At 42.7% G+C, this 27,627-nt stretch overlaps 2 protein-coding genes across 2 annotated transcripts; one reads left to right on the top strand and one right to left on the bottom strand.

Annotated features, from left to right (window-relative positions):
* Positions 1-10,244: 10,244 nt before the first annotated feature.
* med8 (mediator complex subunit 8) lies at positions 10,245-13,447 on the bottom strand (the record flags this gene model as incomplete). The annotated part of the gene is made up of 7 exons (XM_079221539.1): positions 10,245-10,710; positions 11,711-11,950; positions 12,050-12,137; positions 12,296-12,436; positions 12,561-12,705; positions 13,059-13,180; positions 13,442-13,447. The coding sequence occupies 7 exons, from the start codon at positions 13,445-13,447 to the stop codon at positions 10,640-10,642; spliced, it is 813 nt and encodes a 270-aa protein (XP_079077665.1). The 3' UTR covers positions 10,245-10,639.
* A 697-nt stretch (positions 13,448-14,144) lies between these two features.
* LOC306739517 (carnitine O-palmitoyltransferase 2, mitochondrial-like) lies at positions 14,145-16,361 on the top strand (the record flags this gene model as incomplete). Its single annotated transcript, XM_079221538.1, has 4 exons — positions 14,145-14,317; positions 15,223-15,303; positions 15,414-15,464; positions 15,521-16,361. The coding sequence occupies 4 exons, from the start codon at positions 14,145-14,147 to the stop codon at positions 16,359-16,361; spliced, it is 1,146 nt and encodes a 381-aa protein (XP_079077664.1).
* Positions 16,362-27,627: the final 11,266 nt, after the last annotated feature.

Raw genomic sequence — 27,627 nt, 5'->3', positions numbered from 1 at the left:
TCCTCCACCCTCTCACTCCTCCTGCTTCCTCCATCACTGCAACCTCCCCCAGCCCTCCCTAGCCATCTCCCAAAACTTAAGCTCAATCCCCATCAGGACTGGACGTGACGTACTGTTTGTAGTCACGCGGCGGGACACAGCTGGGGTCTGGGATGACATTTACGGACAAAATATTTCACTTTTCCTATCCGGCCACGGCACCGTTAGCAGCCTGCGTCGGGGACTCCCTTCCACAGTTCACAGTTTGTACAGTTTCCACTCGATGTCCATGTTGCCTCTTTGTATCTCTCTTATTATTCTTATTCTTATTGTGTTCACGCCGTTCGCAGCGCAACGCCCCACGTCTTGTAAATTGAAATGCTTCCACACTACCTCGATTCGAAATAACAACGAGAATATTTCTTCGGTTTTACAAATTTTTATAATCATTGGAGTTTTGCTGTACACTCTCACCACCACGCCCTGTCATGGCTCATGTCTCAGTTCACACGTTTCTGTTTGTCTACAGTGCCAAAGTTCAACCCTGGAGGTGAATTTTGATATTGTTACATTTTAATGTCCTTCCATTTTTCACTTCATACTTTGTAAAGCATTATTATTATGTTAGTCCAGTCATATTAGTCAGGTAATAACTCAAATTATATAGTTTGTATTCAGAACTTCTACAGCAGACAGTGACATATGAGGCATTTTATATTTTATCGCCAGAGAAGCAGGATTTCTGCTCATCTGCAGTACAAAACTGCAAAGAATTCACAATCTTCTCACAAGCACTTAACAGACGGAGCGCGACTCGTGGAGATATTCGACGTTCTGTCGTGCTTGTTGGCTGCAGCCACTGTATTCATAGAAAAATTGACCTGTAAACACTATAATCGACGGCAGCAGGAGCAGCAATTACGGCACGTCAGCGTGCATTAAAGCACAATACCACCTACTGATTGAACTCAAAGGGTAACGTTTATAAACGACGAAGAGAAAACCATACAGAGGACATTTTTAAGATATAGGAGTGGCATATGAAAGAGAGAGAGAGTGCACATAGAGTATATGATCAGACATCATCCGTGTGTATCAGTGAGAGCAATGTAGCCAAATACTGCTGGTAACCAAATCCAAGACAAAAATAATTGCATTTCAGATTTTTAAAGGTGCCACGGTGTTGGGATTGAACACGTCGCATGTCCTTTCTTGGAATTCACTTTTCATTTGTGTAATTCCATTTGTGCGATAATGCTGAGAGGGGCATTCTGAGTCGTTTGTTGCGTTTGCGCAAATTAAAAATGAGCTAAAACATATCATTTTCCGTGGTCCAAATGTCAGGCGCTCCAGCTTGTGGCACAAATGGAACTCCATATGCAGTCAGTGCTGGAATAAACTTGAGGCCACTTGTCCCGTAACCCCAGTTCTGTGATAACAAAGAACATTTGAGAGAGAACTGCAGCGTTTGTATTTTCAGTGTTCAAGAGTCCATTCACTTTTTGTTTTGATTTTAAAATGACGCTAAAAAACGCCACACCCATCAACACAAACCAATCCAAAATGTGAAATAAAATGTGTGACCTTTGTTGTATGTACAGTATAGTATGTGGTCGGACATGTATACGAGATATCATTTGCATACTTTGATACCAAAAAAATGCAGACTTTTTATCCTCGACATTGGGATCAGCTTTGAGCTTTTCTTTTTTTCCTCTTTTCGTAGGATTTGATTATCCGCGGTACTAGCAAGCATGTCATCACGTTCTAGTACTCTGTATTCAAAGCTCCCCAAAAAATGCAGTTGGAATACAGAAGTGTTTATATACATTAAAACAGAAACTAACACCCTGATGGCACACAAATCCAGATAATGTTTGGATATATTTTTATGTCTCCATTTCGTGAAAAACTTTTTTGTTTTCTTTTGAAATAATGTTGGCTATGCTGCAGGATTGTTTCTTTGTTAATGCTCCCATTATACGTGAATTAGCTCAAGAATGCTCTATATACAGTATGTAGATATGCACCTTTCTTTTTTGTTTTTTTTTGCATCTTTTTTATTTGGACAGCCATTTTAGTGCAGCCTGACAGAGTTTCTGTTGGATTCAAGGCAACATCCTCGATATTATTTTGTACTAAAGACCACCGACACGAGCCGGCCTCCAGCACGGCTACTGTCCAAACGAAGGGGACGGGAAAAGTTTGCGTTCACATCGCTCTCTGGCATTGTTTTCTTTTTTTTAGCATAAACGGACCCCTTGCGGGAAACAAAACTCAATCCTAACCAGTCGTACAGCCTGAAACCACAGGGTTTTTCTTTGTTTTTTTTACAGCTGTCAGTGTGTTTGTATTTATTACACATGTATGAAATCATGGATGTTCCAGAGCTACTGCGTGGAAATCAACCACGGGGTGATCGCACCAAACAAAACTCACTTGGATCATCCGGAGCGGCTCCTCCTCGACTCACTCAGAATAATAGAGAGGGGGTTGAAGTGATACACAGAAACAGAAACCTGCCTCAGTCGTGTCTCCTGAAGTCATTGGAGTGAATTGACAGCACCGGCCATGCAAGGCAAACCTACGGATTGTTTTTGCACCCCTCGAAGAAGAAAAAAATAATAATAACTTAACTCTACTTTTCACATTGCCTGTCAAATATTATCGAAGCTTCATGTAATGATGCTTTTTGAGTTGTTTTTTTTATATAAAAAGGAAAAGAAACATGAAAAGAAAAACGAACAATTTGTAAAACATGAAATGTTTTATTTGTTGCATGTCCTTTTTGTTCTTCAATAAAATAAAGTACTGCAGTGTTTTGAATGTTAACTTCTTTTTTATAAGGATTTCAGAGTGAAACCGTGGAGCCTTTTTTCTTGACAGGTTTTAACTTTTAAGATCTCTGCGTATGTAAAAAGGTATCAAATGGGAAACTATTGTCTTTTTAATTCCAATTCAAAACCTGTTTTTTTCTGTGGAGAAAAATAGCTGAAAGGTGAAAGGTGTGTTTTATGGTCTCTTAATTTGTACTGGCGATGCGTATCCCAAATAAATACTTTCTTTTGTTGCATAAATAAATTGAAGTTTTTTTGTCATTTTTCTCCTGTGATGCTTTTGTCAAGTTCCCCCTACGAAGCTGAATCTCATCTCAAACTTGCACGCGTGGTTTCTTCCCCCAGGCGTTGGTAACGGGGTCAGGGTCAGGAGTCACTGTAGGATACAAGTTTGCACGTTGCAGACTTGTCAGTCCAACACCTCTGGATAACATTGCACGCCCTACTTGCAAGTATGCCACCGCACGCAGGCATTTTATCACCACTAACATGGCGGCGGAGCTCGGGCGAGCTGCCGAGGGTGTGAAGGGGACATTTTCACAGTTTTCCAAGTGAGTGAAAGCTGTGTGCTCCCGGCAGACAAACACCCCCCACCCACTCCTCCAAACACCCAGCTCTCCCTCCGAGGCATGGCTAATGTGCGTTCCCTGAAAGAGGCGGAATCCACACTTATCTCTCTCCTCCAGATAAACCAGACAGGATGTCTGATTCTGCTCCTCCAATTCATCCATCCTTGGGAAATGCAACAAAAAAAGAAAAAAAAAGGGGGTTGAAACATGAACTTGTGGATTAGGGAGAGGTTCCCAGGAGCATCCGAAATCAGAGAGTGTGACAGAGACTGTGGGAGTGACATATGCAAACATGATCAAGTGTAATTACATGGAGGAGCCTCCTTGTTTCTATCAAAGGGCCACTGTTTGAGGCATGAAAGGCGAGAGGTGCTGGACGCGTTTAATTTATTCATGTGCTCCTTAGGAAAGCAGAAAGACGGCATTGTGAGTCTGATTCAGTCATTACGTGGTGAAAAGGTGCAAATCCCATTCGGAGTGAAATCGCTGTAGGTTCTTTTGAATTTCTGAACAAACAGGCTGGATACAGTGCTCCACCGGGACGAATGCTACGTAGGTTTTTAAGGAGACTACGCTGATCATTATCCATTTTTTACAGAAAATCCAATCAGAAACGGAATCAGGACTATCTGAGCTGTTTTATCCATTAACAAAGACCTTGGCTGGAGTAGACGAAGAGCAATACATTCAATGTAGCCTACAAAAAAAAATCAACATCACTATCTTTTTGTGACATTTTGTTAAAAGGTCACTCACTCTGAAATTGAACTGGCTTATATCCATTTTTGAAAGGAATGTGAATCAGATGGCAGGTGTTATTATTTTTGATCCACTGCGACAGGAGCAAGCCATTCCACAAAATCACAGATTTGCAATTCAAAAGATGCCTTGATGTCTTGGGGGAAAAACTACTTCAACTTTCAGCCAAATTGACTCCAACCAACGTCTGGGTGGCATAAACTGGTATTTCAACAGTGTTTTTGAGACCGTTTCTATTTGCTTGTAGAAACCGCATTGAAATATTGATATTTTAATTCAGTTGGAACGACAGCAGCTCAGATGCCTAAAAAGCTAAATCAGTCAAAGTATCATTCAAAAATAGATTTGAGGCAGCTTTGTCGACATAAAGAAAATCAAATGCTGATCCTTTTGAAATTAACAAACTTTATATTTCCTTGACGGCTGCATTCCATTTAGCTGCCTTCTGGTATTGCGCATGCTGGCTCCTTAATGTAGCCTCAGCTTTTCAATAAACATTGAGCAAAGAATTGCCTTTAACTGATGAGTGGTGCTGAGGACATTTCTCACATCCTAACTACAAGCCTGTAGCCTGTATATTTATTACGAGGAAGGAAGCTCAAGTGGAACCTTCATGTTCATACGCCTTTGCTCGCCGTCTGCAGTCACAGGAATCACACGTTTGACACTCCAGGATTCACTCATTTGAATAGCTGTTCAGGTTTATTTGTTAACAGCGCCACAAAAAAACACAATATGAATTCAAACGGAAAGACGCCTTGAGGCGGCTCCTACATTACAACCCAATCCTTGGAGATGAATCCAGTTTTTAATAGAGAGCCGAGGTGAAACCTGTACGTAAGAGAAGTAAGAGAATTTCAATCAAAATCCCTAAAAACTACAAACTAGTACACAAATAACTACAAATCCAGCCTGGGAAGAGGCCCTTCCTCCACAGTATGTTGTGCGGCTTGCTTTATATGTCTGGATAAGAAAAAAAACTATTTTTTAGCTGCCTTTATTCGAACACCATTTCCCATAAGCCCTAGACGTCTGTGTAAATATCACGGTTCAACAGAAGCTGTAGTTTTTTTTTTCTTTCTGCGCTCAAAAAGTTTGAATTCTCTCGTGGAAGCTGGACGACGCAAAGCAAAGCCTCGGTTCCACTTTTTGAAGAGAGACCGATGACAGAAACGCTGAACGAGAGAGACTTCCCTTCAGTTACATCGGAGCTAGCGGAGCAGCTAACTGAGCTAAACAGAGAGAGGCGCCACGAGGGTCGACACGAGTTTTAAGAAGGCTCACTGAGAGGCCGGGCCGACGCCACAGCGAGCAGCGCAGGAAGACGCCGGCGACACAAACACGTTTTGATGCCGGCACTTTATTCGTCTCAAATAACTCGATTAACGGAGAAGACAAAAGCAACAGTTGCATTAGTAGAACCCCGCCATTGGTTGGAGATTAATCCGCCTCTGTCGTACGTCACAGGGTTAGGGGGCCACAGTTGTGCACTCAGGAGCGCGCACAACAAGTGGTGGGTATTAAAGACTTTCTGATGGGACCACATGCAAATGAGAGAGAGAGAGCATCGTCGTCATTTCTATTTCAAAACAAAAAACACGTCTCAATTTATGCGTATTTTCGATTTGCAAAATGTGCATTGCTACTTTGCAAACAGGTCAAAATGCTGTTTTTTCAACAACAAAAAAACAAAAAAGGCAAACATCAGACCTCACCTCATCCTCATTGGTTTCCTTCACCTGATCCGAGGCCTCTCATCGCTCTTTCATATCAATCACCCTCAACCAGACCGCAGTGCGTGTGGCACACGTGTACAGTAGGGCTCGGGGCTCATATTATATCAATGACAATAACGAGGCTCATATGGCCTTATTCGCAACGCATAATGCGCATCAGTTATGTCAACGCCTGCCAGCATGATACACACACACACACGCACACGCACACACGCACACACACGTGCCTGGAGGGGCAGGCTACTCAAGCAGACGACGCAAAGTGTCTGAGGGCACGACATAATGGAGAGGCTTTGTCTTGGTCTGCATTCATGCGACGAAAAAAGTCTTCTCCTCCACCACAATCCTAAAATACCTCCAGTGTAGAGGAGCTTCTGCAGGAATAGGGTCAAGTAATTACTGACTGTGGGCGTGTTGCAGATTTCCGATTTGGAAACGGTTCAGTTTGGCAAAGGACTTTTTGCCACAGTCTCGCGTTGCCTATACACCCACAGATGTTTAATGAATTCCTCTCATCCCAACTTTCATAAAGAAGACATTCGGGGGAGATTTCACAGATCAGCGTGTGTCATCGTGGCCTTTCAAGTTATTTCAACCGTGGAACATTTGAATTAGGCTCCGCAGGAAATTGGAGCATCCTGGGCGTGGGAGTTTATAAGGCTGTAAACTGGTTCTTTATATTTGCCTAAAGCTTCCATAATGAGCGAGATGTGGACCTTATCTTGTTATTCAATTAGGGTGGGGGAGGGGAGCCTTTAAAACCGTGCCAGGAGATTCTCTTATTAAAGAAACGAGAAAGTTATCTCTCCGAAACATGAATCGAAAATGAAACAAACAACAAAAAACAAGAAATGTTTTTTGTTGTTGTTGTTGTTTTTTGCGCTGATGATCAAGGACATCCAGATACACCGCTGTTGCAATAATTATGGCGCTCACATCCCACAACAGAAAGTACAAGGGCCCGTTCACGTGGACGCTCGTGCAGCCGTGAGCTAATTTGTTGTGAGTGTGCGTCTGTGTTTTCATCCTCTTAAATGCCCCCCTTCGCGTTTCTGGACATGAAGCCATTTGACACATTTGGCCACTGCGTCGCGTCGCTTTGTTGGGAAACTCCTGTCTTTTCCTTGAGATAGCAACGCTGATTATGTTGTCAGAATGGATTTGTGTCTGGTAAAAAAACAACAACAAATAACTGCCCGGTTCCTCCCGCTACCCTGCTACATGTACTGTATATTGTAATTTAGGAGGCAGCTGTCATATTGAGTTTCCCCATTATCCGGTATGCGTACCGCGAGGCTTGAGACTCCAGACCGAGCGCACCGGTCGGGACTGGGCCATCTTCCTGGCACTCTGGCAAGATGACGCGATCTTGATTTATGGGTACAAATTAATATTTAGATTAATAGTCAAAACAGAAGGCGAGAACGGGCTACTGGCAGGTTTGTGGCTCCCAACAGTGAAACGCTGCTGACCCCTCATGGTCTGTGTGACAGACGCGGACGGAGAGCGCTGAGGACAGGGACGGACAGGGATGGGGGGCTCCGAGTCCACATGGAAACAGATATATGAGTTGTGAACCCTTCACGTCAGGCATTTTGGGCTTTAAAAGTATTTGTTTTTAGAATTTTGTTTGTAACTTATAATTTTTTTCTGAATCTTTGGAAATTCAACCTCAGTATGTGATAATAAAAAAAACAGTGGCACTATGTAGATAAAACAGTTATTGATATTTATTACATATTTTAAATATATGGTAGTTATGATCAGGATGGATGTTGGTTACACATTGAACTTAGTGAAAGTGGAAAATAATAGCAATATACAGCATTTATAGCAGTTTTTGTTTTACATGTTTTGTCCTCTAAGGACATGAGAGCAAAGTGAGGCACAATGGTTAAGCAGAATATTAATCAGTCACAGACTTTACATAAAGCTATAAATAAAAGTAATGACAATAAATGCCTTCTACTAACAAATTACTAAATGAACAATTAAAAAATTACATAAACTTCTTCAATCAAAAACATATATATATTTAACGGCATGGAAAAGGGCATTACATGATAGAGGCTGTCAAAAGACATCACATCACATCGTTAAGATGTTTGACATTCTATGCAAAACAAAATCAAAACATTTCTTCGTATCAAAATCGAATCATCTTTTCTTCTTAAACAAAATATGTGTACTTACGTAAACTAGTACCAACAATCAATCAATCTGCAACTTTCAACAACAATAGAGGTGTGTGCAGAGCGCTACATTCTAAGCCCGCCCTTTTCTTTGGTGGTCCAATCAAATGCAAAGAATATGACTTAAACCTCTAATTTGTAATCCCTCATAACTGTAAATATCTCAAATATTCAGTTTCACCGGGGAATATGTCACAGTACCAAAGCTACAGACACGTCGACTTCCATTCAGTCGGGATTTGAGCTAGGCTCATTAGCTTTTAGCTAAGGCCTAGTTTTACGTGGTGTTACTCTGTTATTATTTATTATGTATTATTTATGCTATAGCCACGGGTCTTACTTATGTGGAATGACAAGATGTTGAAGCACCCAAAAATTGTTTTCAATTCAGGAAAAACAGGAAATAGTGTGTAGATTAGCACAAGCTAATGCTATCAGCTAACATGAGTGTGGTCACTGGGGTTGGGTTTTACCGATTATGTAGGTTTATTTTCTATTGTAAAATAATGTACATGATAAACTCAGATTTTGGTCTCACTCGTGACCAATAGCCTATCCTGCATTTCGGCCCTGCAGGGCAACACGAATGGATGGGATTTAGATCCTGGTGCGACATGCTAGTTTTATGACAAGAAGTAAATTGATATTCTAATTGTTTCATACAGAAGAGTCACAACTGTCACATGTGGCTGTGACAGCATGCGTCAGGGCAGCGATAGTGCGACACTATAGTCTGCTATGAGCCTCTCCGGGGAGTGCAATTTAAATCACTGCCTGCATCTCTGTGCTCTCACAGCTCTGAAAAGGATGATCAGACAAATATGTTTTTTTTTCTATCATAGGACACCGGAAACTGAATAGAACTTGCCCATTGAACCTTTATACGGTTCACCTCTACTTCCTAATCCTCAAATCACAAATTGTCCGGAAAATAGGAAATCTCGAGAAGTCTCTCAACACTGATGGGGCCAAACGTTCCCCCAGCAGACATGTTTGACTTGTCATAGAGCAGGAAAGGCCCGGGTTGTCACTAATAACATTACCGACGGTCTCCTGCTCCATTCCAGTGGCCCCCGTAAACCGTGACAGTGTGACAGTGAGCCAGCATGCACAACACCAGGACCCCGGCACTGAAGCAGCTGAGTGGAATTCATCGTGGCATCAGTCATCATTTACACACATATTCCTCTCTCAGAATGCATTTTGGAGGTTTCTTTATAGTTACAGCCACAGCAACAATTCAACTCATGCTCCGCTTGTTAAAAAGCAAAAACACAGGAACAAAAGTGTCCCTTGCTTGTTTTCTCAGGAAATTAATGGAAACCATTGGCTGATTGTAAAGCAAGAAAACCAGACATCACAGATCTTAGGAGTCCAACTGGAATGTGCTTTGTGATCAGCTTTAATAAAACGTGCAATGCATGATTGCTTTGTTTATAACGTAGACCTCATCTGCGGCCACAGGTCTGACCTTGTGCAGCTTTGAGCTGTCTCAGCAGAGCGTCCGAGCGCGGCGGCTGACGCAGCGAGACGTCTGCCCGTTTGGGGACAGAGGGTGTATGTAGGTCAGCGGCGGGCCCGCATGCTGTGACAGCAGCACGGTCGCTGTGCTGTGCAGCAGGACGGGGATCGGAGTGGACAGAGAGAGAGGGAGAGAGAAAAGCGAGAGGGAGCGAGAGAGAGAGAGGGCCCCCCCCTCACACGTCAGCACCGATACTTCCTCATTTGCCCCCTTAAACACTGTGACATTATCAGGCCACGCAGAGCAACGTCCGCCCTCATTACTCTCACCTCTGGTACCGCGGCGAAGTGGGCAAAGAGGAGCCGGAGAAGAGGACACCGGCAGAAATAGGGAAGGGACATCCGATCATGGTGCATGTCTGAAAATGTCCGGATTGGTCATTTGACAGGCAGATGGTCCGTCCATGTCGAGACACACGCGACGATCAAACACAACAATGGTACAGTGTTGACAATACAGAGCTGTGTAAACACAACTTGATTGAAATATAAAATTAAAAAAATGTAGAGCTACTGGCAAAGCACACTAGTTTAGGATTTAAAGAAATGGGAGAATTAATTAAAACATGTATTTATTACTTTCCTCAAGTACATATATCATAAAAAGTCATTTAAATATATTAATTCATACCAACCAAGTAGTTCTTTAAGCACATCTTTTATTGGAAAAAAAGTAAATAGTACAGTACAACATACAAGCCTTTCTAATCTCACAAATGACGTCATACTGCCATCTAGTGGATCAAACAGAGGTTCAGATGACGTTTCAAAAATGAAAAAAAAAATGAAAAGACAAATGAACCCTGATGGTCGCAAGTATTAACATTTTGTGTTTGAGATCATTTCACACTAAGAATGTCAGTGAAACTGCTTTAGGGAGAACAGAGCAGTAATAACTTTGTAGATGTTGGTCCATTCTATGAAAATAATGGGTTTGTATAAAGTTACAAAGGCGAGTGTTACAACTTTTGGTCATTGCTGTTGGCGAGTCTCTGAAATGTAACGAATGATTATGAACACAATCAAAATATAAATAAAAAAGGAGCTCATCGGTTATAAGGATGCATCGAACCGGAGGCAGATTTGATGTTTGTCTTGATGCTGCTTGGCATTTTTCCTGAGAAAGAAAAGAAATAGGGAGGAAAATTACTGCTTTGGAAATCTTAAGAGTTCAGCAAAATTCAGGGGGTTATTTTTCTATACCATAGGCTCATTTGCGATTAATTCCTGTCTCGCCTGAAAGATGACGAGATTGACAAAGAAGTCATACAGTTTCCAGCAGCATCATCTGACTGAAGAAATTATTATTTGGTAGATCAATCTGTTCAGCTTTTACTATGCAATAATGATCTCTAATGAATGATGATCTTGTGTGTGGAAGGGTTTACAATAGGGTTAAAGAGTGTATTTATTAAATTATTTTAATATGGTTAAAGTAAAGATCCTGTCCACCGAAAACTCAGTCACGTCCTAAAATTAAGACATTAATTAATAATGCAAACATTCTCACAATTAGACACACGCAAAAGAATATGAAGAGCAGCAAGGGCTTAAAGCGATAGTTCGATGTTTTGAAGTAGAGTTGAATGAGGTCTTTATCCATAGTCAGTGTTTTACCTACAGTAGATGGTGGTTAGTACACCCCCAGTTTGGGAAAAGCAGACAGGAATACTACTCCTGAAACCTAATTTAGACACACAAAAAACCCACTATATTTTATCGACTTTATTTTGCCGTCAGACAGCCCTTCCGATGGAGAGCCGAACTGAAAGTGCAACTTAGCTATACTGTTTTTACAAATAGAGCATCGATTATTTTCACCTTCAATTCTCCCCAGAAAATATTCTAAATAATATGCACACTTAAACTGATGTGTTTTTTTTTTTTTTTTTTTTTTTTTTTAGGTGGCTGAAATACGTTTTGCTGCTGCTCACGTCCACAGCAGTACATTGCTTTGCTGCTACTCTGGCAATACACTGACTATGCATTGTACCTCATACAAGCCCACTTCAAAACAACCGAACTATCTCTTTAACATCAGTAAAAATGTATTGTTAGAACGCAAACAACCAAAGTGGTCATGGCGCAATACTAAACCAGCTCTCCAGGTCTCCTACCTGGCTGCCCTTGCTGCTGTGGAGCCAGAGGTCCTCCCATACCTGCTTGTTGGCTTGAACCACCACCAATGGTGACCTGCTGCAAGGTTGGGCCTCCACTCATCATGGCTCCTTGTCCCGGATGTCCAGGGGCCACTGGACCAGGAGGCCTACACTTGGAAAGCCCCTTTCCAAATGCAACTGCTCCGACTAACGCGTTAGTGTCAGCAGGGTTGAATGATGGTTTGTTCTGTCGTATTGCTGTGGAGAAGAAACAAAAAAACCTGCACATGAGTCAACATATTTAAATGAATTACTACTTCTTAGAGGAGTTACCTGGACACTGAAAGTGAAACATACCTGCACTCTCTGAATCTCTGTCATCCCGAGGATTGTTCAGCTTCTCTAGCAGATTGGAACAAAGTTTATTCAACGTCTGGATCTGTTTCTGTTGATGAAAATATAACCAGGGGCATTTGAACAATGCAAAATACTCCACAGCTGTAAAAAAAAAAAAAAAAAAAAATGCAAGGCACGACAAAATTACATTTGTTTGTATGAGTAAGACAGCATCGATCCACTCAGTTTGTGCGATAACTAACTGACCTGTGCCACCTCTGGGCCAATTCGCGCCGCCTCTACACTCAGCTGTTTCTCCTGCTCCTCCACCTCTGGATCAGGCTTTGTCCGCAAGTAGTCTGGTACAATCTCATGGCTGAACACTGGGACACGCTGCTCTGTGAGTTTCTGTGGGGGGTGGAGAGCGTCGGTCGTGAATGGAAAGGTTAGAGAGAATGCTTAAAATGCAAAAAATATAAAACACCCACACATCAGAGAAGCGGAAACATCAGTCCGTGGCTTTGATACTCACTGCTAAATCCTCATCCCGGTCTGGGGACAGAAGCAGCGGTATTATAACCTGGTTGCGAAAGGACGGTGTCTTCTCATTCTTCAGCAGTTTATTGATGCTGTTCAGCTGACCGGATAGCAGGGCGAAGTTGTCCAAAACAGAGGGCCTGAATGACACAAACACAAATCAGCACCTGAGAAGAAAAATATAAACACTCCACAAAAGGGCATTTAAATGTGTACATTTTGATGACAAAAAATAAATAAAAATAATGTTTCTTTCATATACACAACTGAATCCTAACTTGCCAAGTTGTCCGCAGAGAAAGACTCAAGATGTGACACCCAGAGGTGGTGCTGAAGCAGAGGGACTGGGCTCTGCTCGCCCTACACTCAAGTGTCACTCATTTTATAAATGTCCAAAGCCTGAACACGTATTATTAGAGATGATTCTCCCTTTAGGTTAGACGGCACAAACTGATACCCAATCGCTATTCTTTTGGGGAAATGCTTTACTCACCATGTTAATCGCTCGTATTCATTTTCCAGCTTATAAATGAAACTGTGCAGAGCGTTTTTGACGTGAGCGACCCGAGAAGCGAGAGACTCCACCGCCGCCTCCAACTGCTTCTCCTCCCGCTGCTACGAGAAACGAGAGAGAAACGCTCCGCTGATGAACAAAAACACGCGAAATCAACACAACAAGTTAATTTCACTGGCGTTGTACAATAGTACTAGCGTTAGCTGTTAGCAAGCTAGCTAACGACTGCGAGCTCTAAAAAGAAGTAACCAGAAGCGCCACATTCAAACTTTAACAGGTAGAACTGCAACGACAGGATCAGAGTATAATAGAGCAAAGTAGCCACCCTAAATGACAATATATGGCCATTAAAGTAGCATTACCTGCATTGTTGAACAAGCTTACAAGCTAACAGTGAAACGCTCTAGCTAAATCAGTCAAGGCAGACGCACTTCCGGTTAACCGTGTCAAAATAAAAGCACGTGTTTTGAGCATTTTCACCACACGACAAAACACAAAAACTATAGTGGTGGAATTTAACTATTGGTAACACGTTTGGATTATATTTTAAATACATTGTAGTATTATCAGTGTGTGGCTAATTTTACTTTAGCAAAGGATCTGGATTACATATACTGGAGTATATGAAATTACACATATGCACATCAAACCTTTGCTGACAGCACTAACGATATATAGCTTGAACAAGCATGACAATAATACTGCACACTGCTTTTCAAGTGCAACAATTATAGTAAAATATATAATATTATTGGTATAAAATACTGTGGGACAAGGGCTGTACCATTTATTGGCCATCTTATTATTGTGTATGTGTGTATGTATATGTATATACATATATATATATATATATATATATATATATATATATATATATATATATATATTTTACACACACTCACAAGTACACACACACACACACACACACACACACACACACACATGTACATCAGGGGGAAGGAGGCGGGAGGGAAGGAGGCGAGAAAAGGAATGGAGGAGACAAGTTAGCATAATACATCATACGTCGATAATAACCCAGGAGGTATTCCGTCTGCTAACAGCACCATGGCCAGTCTGCTTTCAGTGCAATGTGTTGCCTCTCTGAGGAAATCCAGGACTTATTTAAGAACTGCTGCTCTGGGCATCAAGAGACACTACAGCAGCAAGAAGGAGTCTTCAACCGAGTATTTGAGCCAACGTGTTGTGCCATTGATGTATTACCAGAAAAATTTACCCAGGTAAGGAGACAAATGTGACATTTGTCAGACACATTTTATTTCACATGATTAAAACTGACTGTCAAAGTGGGGTCCGTGTCACTCTGCCAGGCCGTTGTGAAATAATTTGCCATACATATTATAAAATGTCTGCATCATGAAAAAGTGCATATCTACAAATGAGCACTATTTCTGCCAATAAAACAAGCATATATTTTACCTCCCACGTTAGTTTTGGGACAATAGAAACTCTGATATGATTGTGACACGCAGCAATAAATTCATTATTTTGAAGTTGAAGCACTGGCTGAAAGTCAGGTTTAGACTGTTAACCGTAAATATCTGGATTCGTGAGGACTATTCCAATCTTGCTGCTGTTCATTTTCTGAAAGCTTTTGGGTTCAAGATGACAGTGAACACACAATACACTGAGAAAGAAAACTGACTAAAAAACAAAACAGCAGAAAGTTAACAAGATACAAAAAAATAATTAAGCGGCCAAAAGGAGACGACAGACTTGAACAAACCAGAAAATGCATCCATCAAAGATTTTTCATTTTCACATTGCAAATTTATCTGCTGTTGGACTATAATAGTATTGTAGTGAAAAAAAACACAGCGGTTGCTGATTGCTTTGTTTAGACGCCTGCAATAAATGTCAATTTCCTAAAAGAATAAGCATCTTCCTAAATCGTAGACAAAAGAAATCATAACATTCAACTTCATTCATTATCGCACGGTCAAAAACTGTTTGCTTCTGCCCAGTCAGCAATACCTGTATCAAGCAACCTTTTTGATTATATTAACTACGCCCCCAAGTGGTGGGAGGTTTAACACAATAAAACAATAACAAAATGGCTCTTACAAGTACTATATACTTTAATCTTAACGTGACAAAATGTGAACAAGTGTTTTTAATTGTTTAGGCTACCCATTCCAAAGCTGGATGATACCGTCAGGAGGTATTTAGCTACCCAGAGACCTCTGTTGGATGATGACCAGTTCAGGTAAGTTTTTAAAAGGGCAATCAACCTTTATGATGTAATTATTTGAAACAATAGTGTCTATATTAACTACTTGAATCCTACCTGCAACAATCTAAACTGTGAATCCTCAGAACAACAGAGAAAATTGCACAGGATTTCCAGAACGGTGTGGGGAAACAGCTGCAAGAGGAACTGGTAGCTCAGGACATGAACAATTAACACACAAGCTACATCTCAGGCTCTTCACCGACGAGAAAGCGAGACATCTCCTTGTTATGAGGAAAGGCAACATGTATGTGTTTGACGTTGTAGACAGGGATGGGAATTTGTTGAAGCCTGCAGAGATTCAGTCCCACTTGAAGCACATTTTGTCCGACCCAACGCCAGCGGCTACCTTTCCTCTCGGGATCCTGACCAGTGAGAACAGGGATGTGTGGGCCGGGCTGAGAGACAAGCTGATAGCTGCTGGAAACGCAGAGGATTTACGGAGTGTTGACAGCGCCCTTTTCTGTCTCAGCTTGGAAGATGAAAGCATGAGGGACCACATCCACATCTCCCACAACATGCCGGTTGCAGCCGACGGCTGCAACCGGTGGTTTGACAAGTCCTTCACAGTCATTCTGACCAAAGATGGACAGGCAGCCATCAATTTTGAGCACTCCTGGGGCAACGGCTTAGCTATACTTCTTTTCCTCAATGAGATCTTTCAAGACACAACTGAGCGGCCGCTGGTAAACCCGGGCTCTGCTGCTGCTGCTGTGGATTCAGCCTCTGCTGTGCGCAGACTAAAGTTCAACCTGGACAGCGAGCTGGAGAATGGCATCAGAAGAGCCAAAGAGAACTTTGACTTAACTGTATCGACACTCACCATTGATACCGTGGCGTTCAAGAAAGGTGGCAAGACACAGTTAAAGATGAGCAAAATAAGTCCAGATGCTGTAGTCCAGCTGGCTTTTCAGATGGGTTTCCTGAGGCAGTATGGACAGACAGTAGCAACATATGAGGCCTGTAGCACTGCAGCGTTCAGGCATGGCCGCACAGAAACCATCCGGTCAGCCACCACACACAAAAACTTGTGAAATAATCAAAGTTGTTCTGCAAACATAGTTTGGGGTTTGTTTCTGTAAAAATGATCTGAATTAGTTTTTTCTTTTACATTACACTGACAAGATAGTCCTTCCCTGTTGTTATTTTAAAATGTTCTAGACTTAATTTATTCTGATGACTGGGTTGCACCTTATGCAACCCTGTCTCCTAAAAATTACGTTCCTCCAGAACTAATACGCATTCCCAATTACGTTTGATCAGAAACGTATCTCCTCCCTGATTATGTTTGTGTTTGACGTATTACACATACGTTGATAAAACACGTATGTTGATTATACACGTATTTTTGTTTTCTTGTTTTTATGTTTGTGTTTGACTATTACAAATACATTTATAATTGTGTGTTTGTGTTATTGTTTTCTTGCTTTATTTAAGCATATTTTAATTTTTAAACTTTACGGAGAAAAAAGAAAAGAGGGGCGGGGGAGGCCAGTGACGGGGAGCCGAAGACCGTTTGCCAGCCGTTGTTAGGCCGGTGACTCTTCTCTGAGTCGGGTTGTTTGTGAATGCAGCCCAAAGTGTGTGATGAACTCCATCTAGTGCAGTAAACCACTGCGATCATCAGCAGACACTCGGATCTCTGTGGTCACATCAAGTGCAGAATCTGACGTGAAAAATATTCAAACGAGCTGAAGGAGTCACGGGACCCAACATCCAGTTTTCAAAATACTAACTGATATGAATGTGTTCAGAACATTTCTGACCACATCCAAACATCTTAACTTTAACAGTACGTTGTGTTTGACATATTACAACATTTCTGTAAGACCAGTACAGTCTTAAGTCAGATTCTGCACTTGATGTGACTACAGAGATCCGAGTGTCTCATTTGCTGCATTTCACAAGTATACCGATATCAGACGGCGCAGAAGGCCCAGGTCGAAAATGCACGGCCCGCCACTGCTTTACAGTGACGGCTGCGACTGTAAATTGTTGTGAACACTGTTGTGGTCATCTGACAGAGATTATAAACTATGGGCAATTTATACAGTTGTACATCATCCAGAGACTGTAAATAAAACCACACCATATTAAATTGACGTAACTTTAAAGTGACGGCTCCAACTGTGTGGACTCCTCTCTCCTCGTGTCTCCTACTTGCTGTTGTGCCCATTTATCAGTTTGTTCTGTTTTGATGTAACTTGTATCGCTTCACTCTGAACATTATGTTCATGCAGACAAACAAAGGTCTTAACTCCCGGCAAGGAAGTATGCCTAGCAGGGGGGAAATGAGGTGCTGCTGGAACTGTTCAGTTTGTGTGAAACATATATACTCTACCTAAACTTTGACCTGTTGTTAGACCGCTGAAACATCCGTGGGGAAGGAGCTCTGACCATTCAACTGAATTATTCTAAGTCTCTACGGCAGAGGTGGGCAAACTTTTTGGCTCAGGGGCCACATTGAATTAAAAAATTTGACAGACGGGCCGGGCCAGTATCAGATGGATGGAGAGTGTTTGTGTGAACCTGTCACGGGAGGACAATGTTTAGGACCCAAATGCAGACCACATGAGAGTATGAGTATCTGGTAAAACAGATTATTGGAGCCAAAGGGAAGGTGGGGAGCCTGTGGTCCGCCACAGGGGGTGCTGGGCGGTGTGAGAATATAACGTAAATGACTCAGCTTTTTTGTTCAACTCGCTGGTTAAATCTTCATCAATTTGTTCTACATGCCGAGTCACTGTTCTGCGTGATAAACTCAATTTTTCAAATTTGTTTTTGCTCTCTGGACATAAGAGACCTTCTGTTTCTACCATACATTCTTTCAAAAACTCTCCTTCAGAGAAAGGCTTGCTGGCTTTTGCTAATTTGAATGCTAGCAAAAAACTTGCCTTGGTGCTTGATTCTTGTATAGCAGTTTGGCGGAGAAAAATATTTTGCTGACTCTTTAATTTGGCTGCCAACCTCTTAGCAGTAGCCGCCCGTTCTGTCGTTGACTGTTGGCTAGCATAGTTAGCATGCTTGGTGGAAAAGTGGCAGCTAATATTGTATTCTTTAAATACTGCAATGGTTTCTTGGCAAATAAGACATACTGCCTCTGATCGTACTTCGGTGAAAAAATACTTAGCAGTCCACTCCTCATTAAAGACTCTGCACTCACTGTCAACTTTTCTTTTCTTGGGTCCACTCATTGTGACAGAAGGGATCACTGCAGGAGGATGGCAGGAGGCTGACAGACAGAACCCTATATGTCACATGACATGAGCGCGCAGGGTGGCGCAGTTCCGTGGGTCGAATGTGGTTAGTTTTGTTAGTTATACTGAGGAAAAATACTCTGCATGTAGCTGTCAGTTCATTTTACAACTCTAAAACTGTTGTAGTACAAACCCTGTCTCCGGCGACAGAAAGTGATTCATATTACCGTAATGCTTCTAATGTTAACGCTTTACGACATAATTAAAAAGGATTTTGACCGCTAAGAAGTGGAGCTTTTCAGTGGTTTGCGGTATATTACGCAGTGGTGGGCCGTCAGGGCCTTCTAAGCCTTCTCTGCTGTCCTAAACAGAATCACAAAGTTATAGCTATTTTATAATTGAATTGTTTTTCACAAATACACTTCATGTATTATAATTATTTTTCCCTATCAGGTTATTTTCTCATTGTACAGCTCTGTTGCTCAGCCTGCAGTCTTCAGCCATCAGACTGCAGCTGGTTTGAAGGAGATTTCATCCAATCAGATTTTTTCTCTCCAGTGTCTCTAGGCCAGCAAGGCAGTTTAAGCAGGCCTTTGCAGATTACAGTACACAGAGAGTGGACGTTGTGGTTGATTGTCATGGACTTAAGCCAATCAGATCTTTAGTTTGACAAGCTGGGCGGATTATTTGACATGCAAGGTGGCGTGGAAGTGTGATTGGTCAGTGACCCAGCGTGACCATAACATGCGCTGTGATTAGCCAGTGGGGCACAGGGCGGAGCTCAGTGGGAGCTTGAATGATTCAGGCTGAAGCTAGAGAAGTTGTGAAATATTTTATTTTTTGCGTGTTTTGGCGCTCGGTGGAAGATAAACGGACTTGGTGGTTGGATTTTCTGCCCTAGAACGCGTGGAGGTTTCCGGGGTGCGGTTGGGAGGCTCGGCTGTCCTCACCGGTCCATGGCACCTGTTGCTGGAACTGAAGCACCATAAACCGTACAACCGCGTTGCTGAATTTGTTAATAGGGATAGGCGGATGGACTTTGTCTTGAATGAACATCATCAGGTGAGTTGCTTTTTGTGTTTCATCTGCGGTGGCGTTGTGTTGTATGCTGTTTTTTTTTATCATGGATTGTTTTGTCATGTTGTAACTGTTGTGTATTGTTATTCAATTGTGTTTGTTCCCTCGGGGGCATCCGTAGTGCCCCACTGTTAACCCGTGTGGAATGCTGGGTATTTTGTCCTGTGAACGATACAGTAAAGAAATGCACGTTATTTGAAACCACCGTGTCATGTCATCTTATTATTAGTTATATGAGTATAGAGTGTGCTCTATAACAATGACTAAGTGTGGTTCTTGTTGCGGGGGGAAAACCCCGGTGGGCCGACGGTCGGGTGGGTCAGAGACGCGCTAAACTCTCCCCGACTCAGAAACGTCCGCTGAAAAAAGAAAGAGGAAAAAAAACTCCGGCCGTTTTGTGACTTTACAGGTACTAATAGGGGGAAATAAAAAAATGGTAAACCACATGTCGCTTCTCACAAGGGTTACGATATTGTAGCAATGTAGATGAAGTTAAACAACCATGTGGTTGCGGAGATAATTAAGGAAACGTTTTTCGAAAATAGGCGCGGAGAGCTTGATGCTTATACGGTTGAAATAGCTCCGCGGGTCGGTCCACATCGTGTGACCTCCCTCCATGGCCGTAATAGTGCAAAGAAATCGGCCGTATAGTAGAGTGAGAGTCAGCTGTCCACACATGAGTCTGTATTGAACGCACCGTGTTCAATACACGCGCGGGTCGGTCTAACTGGAACTCTCGGGACACTTTTTTTTCTTCTTCCCCAGTCCACCTGATGTGGACACACGTCATTGAAGGCCTTGGTCTAAAACCCACGGCCCGCCACTGATATTACGGTAATATAAAAATAAAAAGTGGCGCCCTTGTTATTTGGGATCAGTGGGATCAGGGTGGAATTGACCAGCGCAGCACAGCAAGTGTTGTGTGTCGCTCTAGTTCAGCAGAACACGGCAGGCGCTTACAAACTGCTGTAGCCTCTCTGTTCCCGACTTGATTTTCCCAAAGCACGATGATGGCAACAGACCAGCATCAATGTTTCTTAATGATTATTTATTGCACAGGGCTCTTTTAGGCTTTTCGTGTGTGTGCGTTCTTCTGCAGCAGAGCCAAGTGTGCAGCAGAAGGCATTACAGCAGTCTTTCTGCTGCAGAAGAACACACACGAAAAGCCTAATGCCGTGTTCACACCGGATGCGACGCGAATTTGCGGCGCCGCGTCCACCGTGGAAGTTTACTCGTGCGAGTAGAAAGAGGGTTCACACCAAACGCGAATTCGCAGCGCGACAAAGGGGCGTGGCTTAGCTCTGTTGCTTGCCTGGAGCAGCAGCAGCAGTTTCATTCAGAAACGGGGAGACGCCGGTGTTGACGGGCGGAGCTTCTCAACGCCGCAACGCCACTAATGCCGTGTTCACACCGGACGCGACGCGAATTTGCGGCGCGACCAGTTTACATGTTAAGTCAATCCACAGACGCGCTGCGGCGCGAATTTGCGGCGAGATAGACGCGTTGGAGGTGGCGCAAACAGAACGTTTGACCTGGGGCGAACAAAGCGAAGGACGCGGCGCGAATTCTCGTGAGTTGAATTCTCCCAACTCTGGCGGAGAAATCGCGTGACGCAAAGTTGCGGCAGCCAATCAGTGTTGAGAATCAGCGTTGAGAAGCTCTGCCCGTCACCACCGCTGTCTCCCCGTTTCTGAATGAAACTGCTGCTGCTCCGCCTGAACCAGCGCTGACAGCGGCTTCATTGAGACGCTGTTGTGGGACTACGGATAATAGTATGAACCCAGACACCATGGAGTTTGATGTTCCGACATATGTGGAGTTTACACAAAAAGTATAAAGCAGAACTAGTGGTTATTTATTCCATGGTCGATTGTGGAAATGAAAGCTTCGTCGCTTGTCTCTCACAGAGGCAAGCAACAGAGCTAAGCCACGCCCCTTTGGTCGCGCCGCGAATTCGCGTTTGGTGTGAACACCCTCTTTCTACTCGTGCGAGTAAACTTCCACGGTGGACGCGTCGCGTCCGGTGTGAACACGGCATAAAAGAGCGCTGTGCAATAAATAAGCATGAAGAAACATCAACGCTGGTCTGTTGTGGTCATCGTGCTTCGGGGAACTGAATTTGGGAACGGAGAAGCGCTACAGTGGTCTTTACTATAACTTTTAATTATTTAAAATAAAAAAACATATATATATTTTTTATGTTATAATAATTATAATACTCGGCGGGCCGGATTAAAAAGGCCGTAGTTTGCCCACCTCTGCTCTACGGGGTATATTGTGGTGGGAAATGCTCCCCAGAGAATGGACATAGGGTGTAGTGTTGTGAATGCAGCCTTCAGGCTGGCTCCTCCCCCAACCAATTCTCTAATCAGGGCCATCTTATACAATGCACCTGTTTGCCTTATTCCTTTTTGGCCCCTGTTCTGTCTGGTGAGCTAGTGCTGTGGAGGTGGTGGGAGAGGCAGGGGTTCCCTCGCCGTCAGACATGTTTTCCATCGTGCCTCGTCAGGTGAGTGTGGTGGCATCGCTGCTTATCACCCGAATTTCACAGTAGTTAATATCTCACCTTCTAAACGTCTCTCGTGCTCTTAAGTGTGCAGTGTTTTAGTGCCGTAGTTTTGTTGGATTGTTTGGTCATATTTTGTTATAACTAAATGTGACTGGTTCTTGTGAATTTGTTCTTGTTGATGTGGACTACATGCATTGTCGGTTAATGATGCAGCATCCCGATATCAGACGGCGCAGAAGGCCCAGGTCGAAAATGCACGGCCCGCCACTGCTTTACAGTGACGGCTCCGACTGTAAATTGTCGTGTACACTGTTGTGGTCATCTGACAGAGATTATAAACTATGGGCAATTTATACAGTTGTACCTCATCCAGAGACTGTAAATAAGACCACACCATATTAAATTGACGTAACTTTAAAGTGACGGCTCCGACTGTGTCGACTCCTCTCTCCTCGTGTCTCCTACTTGCTGTTGTGCCCATTTATCAGTTTGTTCTGTTATGATGTAACTTGTATCGCTTCACTCTGAACATTATGTTCATGCAGACAAACAAAGGTCTTAACTCCATCCGAAAAGGGAGTATGCCTAGCAAGGTGTGTGTGGGGTGGGGTGGGGGGTGGGGGGAATAAGGTGCTGCTGGAACAAGCTGTTCAGTTTGTGAAACATATATACTCTACCTAAACTTTGACCTGTTGTTAGACCGCTGAAACATCCGTGGCGAAGGAGCTCTGACTATTCAACTGAATTATTCTAAGTCTCTACATGGTATATTGTGGTGGGAAAATGCTCCCCAGAGAATGAACATAGGGTGTAGTGTTGTGAATGCAGCCTTCAGGCTGGCTCCTCCCCCAACCGATTCCCTAATCGGGGCCAGATTATACAATGCACCTGTTGGCCTGGCCTTATTCCTTTCTGGCCCCTGTCCTGTCACTGCAGTGGCTCTTAGTGTTTGTTTTCATACCAACCCGTAGATAAGCAGTTGGTTGCTCCTAGTGATCGGCGGATGAAGCCTTGTGAACCATTGAGGCTTCCTTTCTAGTTGTACCGAAAACAATTCTAAGCTTCGGGGCTTCACTTTGAAGAACAGCGAAATGTGGTGGCAGACTGGAATTAAAGCCAATTTAACAGTGTGACCGAAGCGCTCGCACAACACCTCAATGTTTCAATCCTAAATTTCTGCAGTAAAAGTAAATTAAAGCTGCGTGTTTATTCAGGGCTTTGATGTTATATTCAACCGTTATCGACGATATTGAGATGTTGCTCAATAATATGAAACAACGTGTTCCCGATGGGATTCGATCCTCTCCACACAGAACAGAACGGTTTAGTGTGTGTGTGTGTGTGTGTGTGTGTGTGTGTGTTAGTGTGTGTGTGTGTGTGTGTGTGTTAGTGTGTTAGTGTGTGTGTTAGTGTGTTAGTGTTACCCACTAGACCAGAAGTCGGCAACCCGCGGCTCTTTAGCCCCTCTGTTGCGGCTCCCTGAGGCTTTGACAAAAAGCCTCAGAAAGATTGCCCAGTGGACAAATAATGAAAAATTATAGACTAATATCAAACCTCCCATTTTTAAGTAAAATAATGGAAAAAGTGTTCTTTTTGGCCGAAAATAACTGTTTGGATGTCTTCCAGTCCAGCTCTTCTGTTTCACAACTACATGCTTCCGCTTGCTCAGATTATGAAAAACAACAAAGTGTGTTATAATAATTAAGCAGACAACACCCACATCTACATACATATATCACCAGGGGACTATAATCCCATACAAGGGCTGGCTGGGGGATGGCTGTGCTAGAGGGGCTGGTGGTGGTAAATCCTCTCTGAAAAATAAATGACTGCTAGTCAATACTAACTTCACACAGTTTGAACAGTTCAACGGGTGTACATGCAGCTGAGCTGTGTTAGGGCTGCAACGATTAGTCGACATAGTCGACGACGTCGATTATGAAAAATTGTCGACACGTATTTTTAGCGTTGACGCATTGTTTATAAATAATAAAAAGATTCAGAGCTACCGGCAATTTTCATTCGGCATTGCAATGCACTACAGGAACCTCCTCCACTTAGCATTCTTCAGACAAAAGATTGTGGAAGAAAATTATTTCATATCAACACAATTACGAGAGATCTGCTCGTAATTATATAATAATAATATATTATAAAACTATGATACTATAACCTACAAGGTGATAAATAAAGCTTTGTGTGTTTTTCTTTTTCTCTTTTAGTACTAAGCAAAGGCGTGTGGACGAGTCTGAAGAGAGGCTCATGTACCCCTCAGATGGCAGGAGTCTTGACAGAGAGCATCCTCAACATGATTGTCAATGACATGAGACCTCTATCATCCAGGTTACACCTTACCTTCCAGAACTCATTTTACAAAGCGCATGGAGCAAAAGTATGAAACTACACTTGTCAGGGTTAAAGATGCTCTGAAAGCAACTGAGAACAAGATTGCCCTCACAACTGATGCTTGGACCAGTGTAGCCACAGAGGCATATCTTGGCATCACATGTCACTTTATAAGTTATGACTGGGAGCTCACTAGCTTCTGTCTCACAACCATGCCACTTGAAGAGAGGCACACTGGACCCAGCATTGCTGCATGGATTGAGCAGGCAGTGGAAAGATTTGAGATCCATACAAGCAGAATTGTGGCAGTTGTTCATGACAATGGCTCCAATGTTGTGCTGGCTGCAAACATCTTGCAAGAAAAACACGAGAGGGTATCTGTCCACTGCGCAGGTCACACTTTGCAATTGGTTATAAATCATGCGCTGAAAAACCCTCAGATCAGCAAAGCACTTGGAGCTGCAAGGTGTCTCGTTGAGCACTTTAAAAGAAGTGAACTGGCTGCAAGCAACCTGAAAATGAAGCAGAAACAAATGGGGACTCCTGAACACAAACTTGCACAAGATGTCAGTACCAGGTGGAACAGCATCTATCATATGATTAGTCGCCTACTGGAACAGAGGTGGCCAGTCACTGCAACGCTTTCTGACCCAGCAGTAACACAGAGAGGGAAACAATACCTAGACCTCAAAAGCGATCAGTGGAAAAAAAAAAAAACGTCTGTAAATTGTGTGTTCCCCTGAAGGAAGGAGCAGCGAGATGTGGGACTGCATTTTGATTTGAAACCATTGCACTTTTATTGTTGGGTAGGATGGACTATTTAGTTTTACTTTGACTTTGAATGTCACTTGCAGCCCAGTTATTCAGTTATTTTGCACTTTCAAAAGGCTGATTGCTATTTTGAGTTAATTTTAAAGCATATTTGCACTTTAATTTGTATTACTATTTCATGTATTTGTTATTTAATTATTTATTTATTTAATGTATTAGTCGATTATGAAAATAATCGTTAGTTGCAGCCCTAAACTGTGTACCTGGTGAGCAGGGTCCGGCTCGTCGTCAGTCTTCCACGAAAGCGTAGGTGCTGGTGGCTGGAGCGAAGCTGCAAGTTATCTAGTGTAGCAGATGTGAATCCTCTCTGTAAAATAAATGACTACTGGTCACTACTAAGTTTACTGAAAGAAAGTTACGATTGCACACCAAAACCCGTAACAGAGATCCAGCAGGGACTATGCTCAGGGAAGAGCTAAATTTGCTAACTGCTAATGTAAACAAACTATGTGCGTACCTGCGTTACGCCAGACTCGCCGTTAAACCATATTTCTGCGATGTATTATTGCGAAGATATGAATATTTTAAAAATGTGGACGCGTGTCGGCAGGGTCGGAAGAATTAAGGCAGGCAACAAAAACAACAACGTTGATTGACAAACGGTTTCTAAAGCCAGAACACAAATTGGGTTACTTGCATATCCCATAATAACCGACAGCATGCCGTCCAACAACTCGTTTTGTGCCGTCTTTGAAGTGCCTTTAAAAACGCTGTCTGTCTTGCTCCTCCAGCACTCTGAGAAGTCAGTCTCGTCATGCAAGGCCAACTCAAAAGCCCCAGGAAAATTCACACAATCAATAATTTTGGATAGAATTGTGCCTGTTTTTATCCACCTCATTGTGTTTCTTCACCGCAGTCCTGTGGCCGTCGTCCAGCTGGGTAGCGATGTTGACTTAGCCTGATATGCTAGCTTAGTAGCTTGACGGAGTTATCCATGTGTTCTCATGTTTTCTTCATTTAATTTTTTTCCGACAAGTGCTTCATGTCCCTTACTCCCATAGCTGTCCATGCTGGATCGGTCCCCGTTGATTTAAAAAGCAAGCATGGAAAGTAAAATACGGCGTTAGCACGACTGTATCCAGCAGCTAGCTTAGCCAAACCGTCCTGGTGTAGCCATCTCCACAGAAGCTGCTTCCCTTTCACGCCAGTCTGTTGTCTTATGGTGAGGTCCGGTTGATCTGGGACCAGGTGTTTTACCTGTAGTTTCTCCGCCAAAGTTCTTCTCTCAAATAGGTGTTTGAGGAGAGATTATGCCAAGTAAGCGTTTGGTCTTCTTTGAAGAGCAGTGCTCGCACTCACCGCTGTCATGTTGTTATAATGGCGCCTTGAGAGACTATAGCCCTGACGAGAACGAGAGACGGAAACGTGCACCCTAGGGCCAAATGAGAATGGTCTTTTTTAGGGCGCGGAATGGATGAATTGTGTGTCACTCATTTATAGCTTTAATCAGTGATTGGCAAAACTGCTTATTAGACCCGTCTTTCTTGGGCCAAATGGACCTGGCCCCAGCATGTGCACGGCGCAAGAGATATGTGCACTGGAGCAGCTGAGGTGCAGGGGCGGAGAGGACAAGCAGGAAAAGCATATTTTGCGCAGATATCCTATTTTACAAATATTACTGGGTATATTCTATAGCTCATGAACACAAATATTGACAATTTGTATAATTTATTAATATAATGGTTTTTATAATTAATCATATTATAAATATTTTAATTGTTTGGGTGGCTGAAGGTGGGGCCAGGCCCCATAGCCCTCTATTGGCCGGCCGCCACTGCTGCTGACCTCTTTTGGGTAAATCTGTTCAATGTCTTACGGGTAAAGTATGATTCATCGAAAGGGTACGGTGACTTACTGCTTGGCAAAATCTCAAACATGCTGTTTTGTGAAGTTAAAATTGGTTCTCACTGGGAATATGCAATCAAATGTCCTGAGTGATGAATGAATACAAAATAAATAGTACGGTTGTCTGTTTTTCTCAATTTAATTTATATCCCATTTTATTTATTTTTCTCTTAACTTATTAAAATAAGGTCTTTTATCACATGTGCGTCCTCCCAGTGTAAAATATGCCTACATAGGCATTTAACGAAAGAAACATTCTTTCCATCAGATTCTATGTCCTTGACTCCTCTCTCCTCGCCTTCCCTTCTCGCATCTCCCGTGGGCGTGACTAAGAGGCAAGGAAATGAATAGAGACAAGTTAGCATAATACATAACACACGTAGTCACCTCAAGTGATTCATTGTCTCTTTAGATTTTGTCTTTGACCGTTAGCTTCAGCCGGTGTGCTTTGCGTCGATTAAAAACCCAGGAGGTATTCAGTCTGCTAACAGCACC

The sequence above is a fragment of the Taurulus bubalis genome (assembly GCF_910589615.1).
Source record: "Taurulus bubalis genome assembly, chromosome: 7".
Classification (NCBI taxonomy): domain Eukaryota; kingdom Metazoa; phylum Chordata; class Actinopteri; order Perciformes; family Cottidae; genus Taurulus; species Taurulus bubalis.
This window is presented reverse-complemented; position numbering and strand designations above follow the sequence as displayed.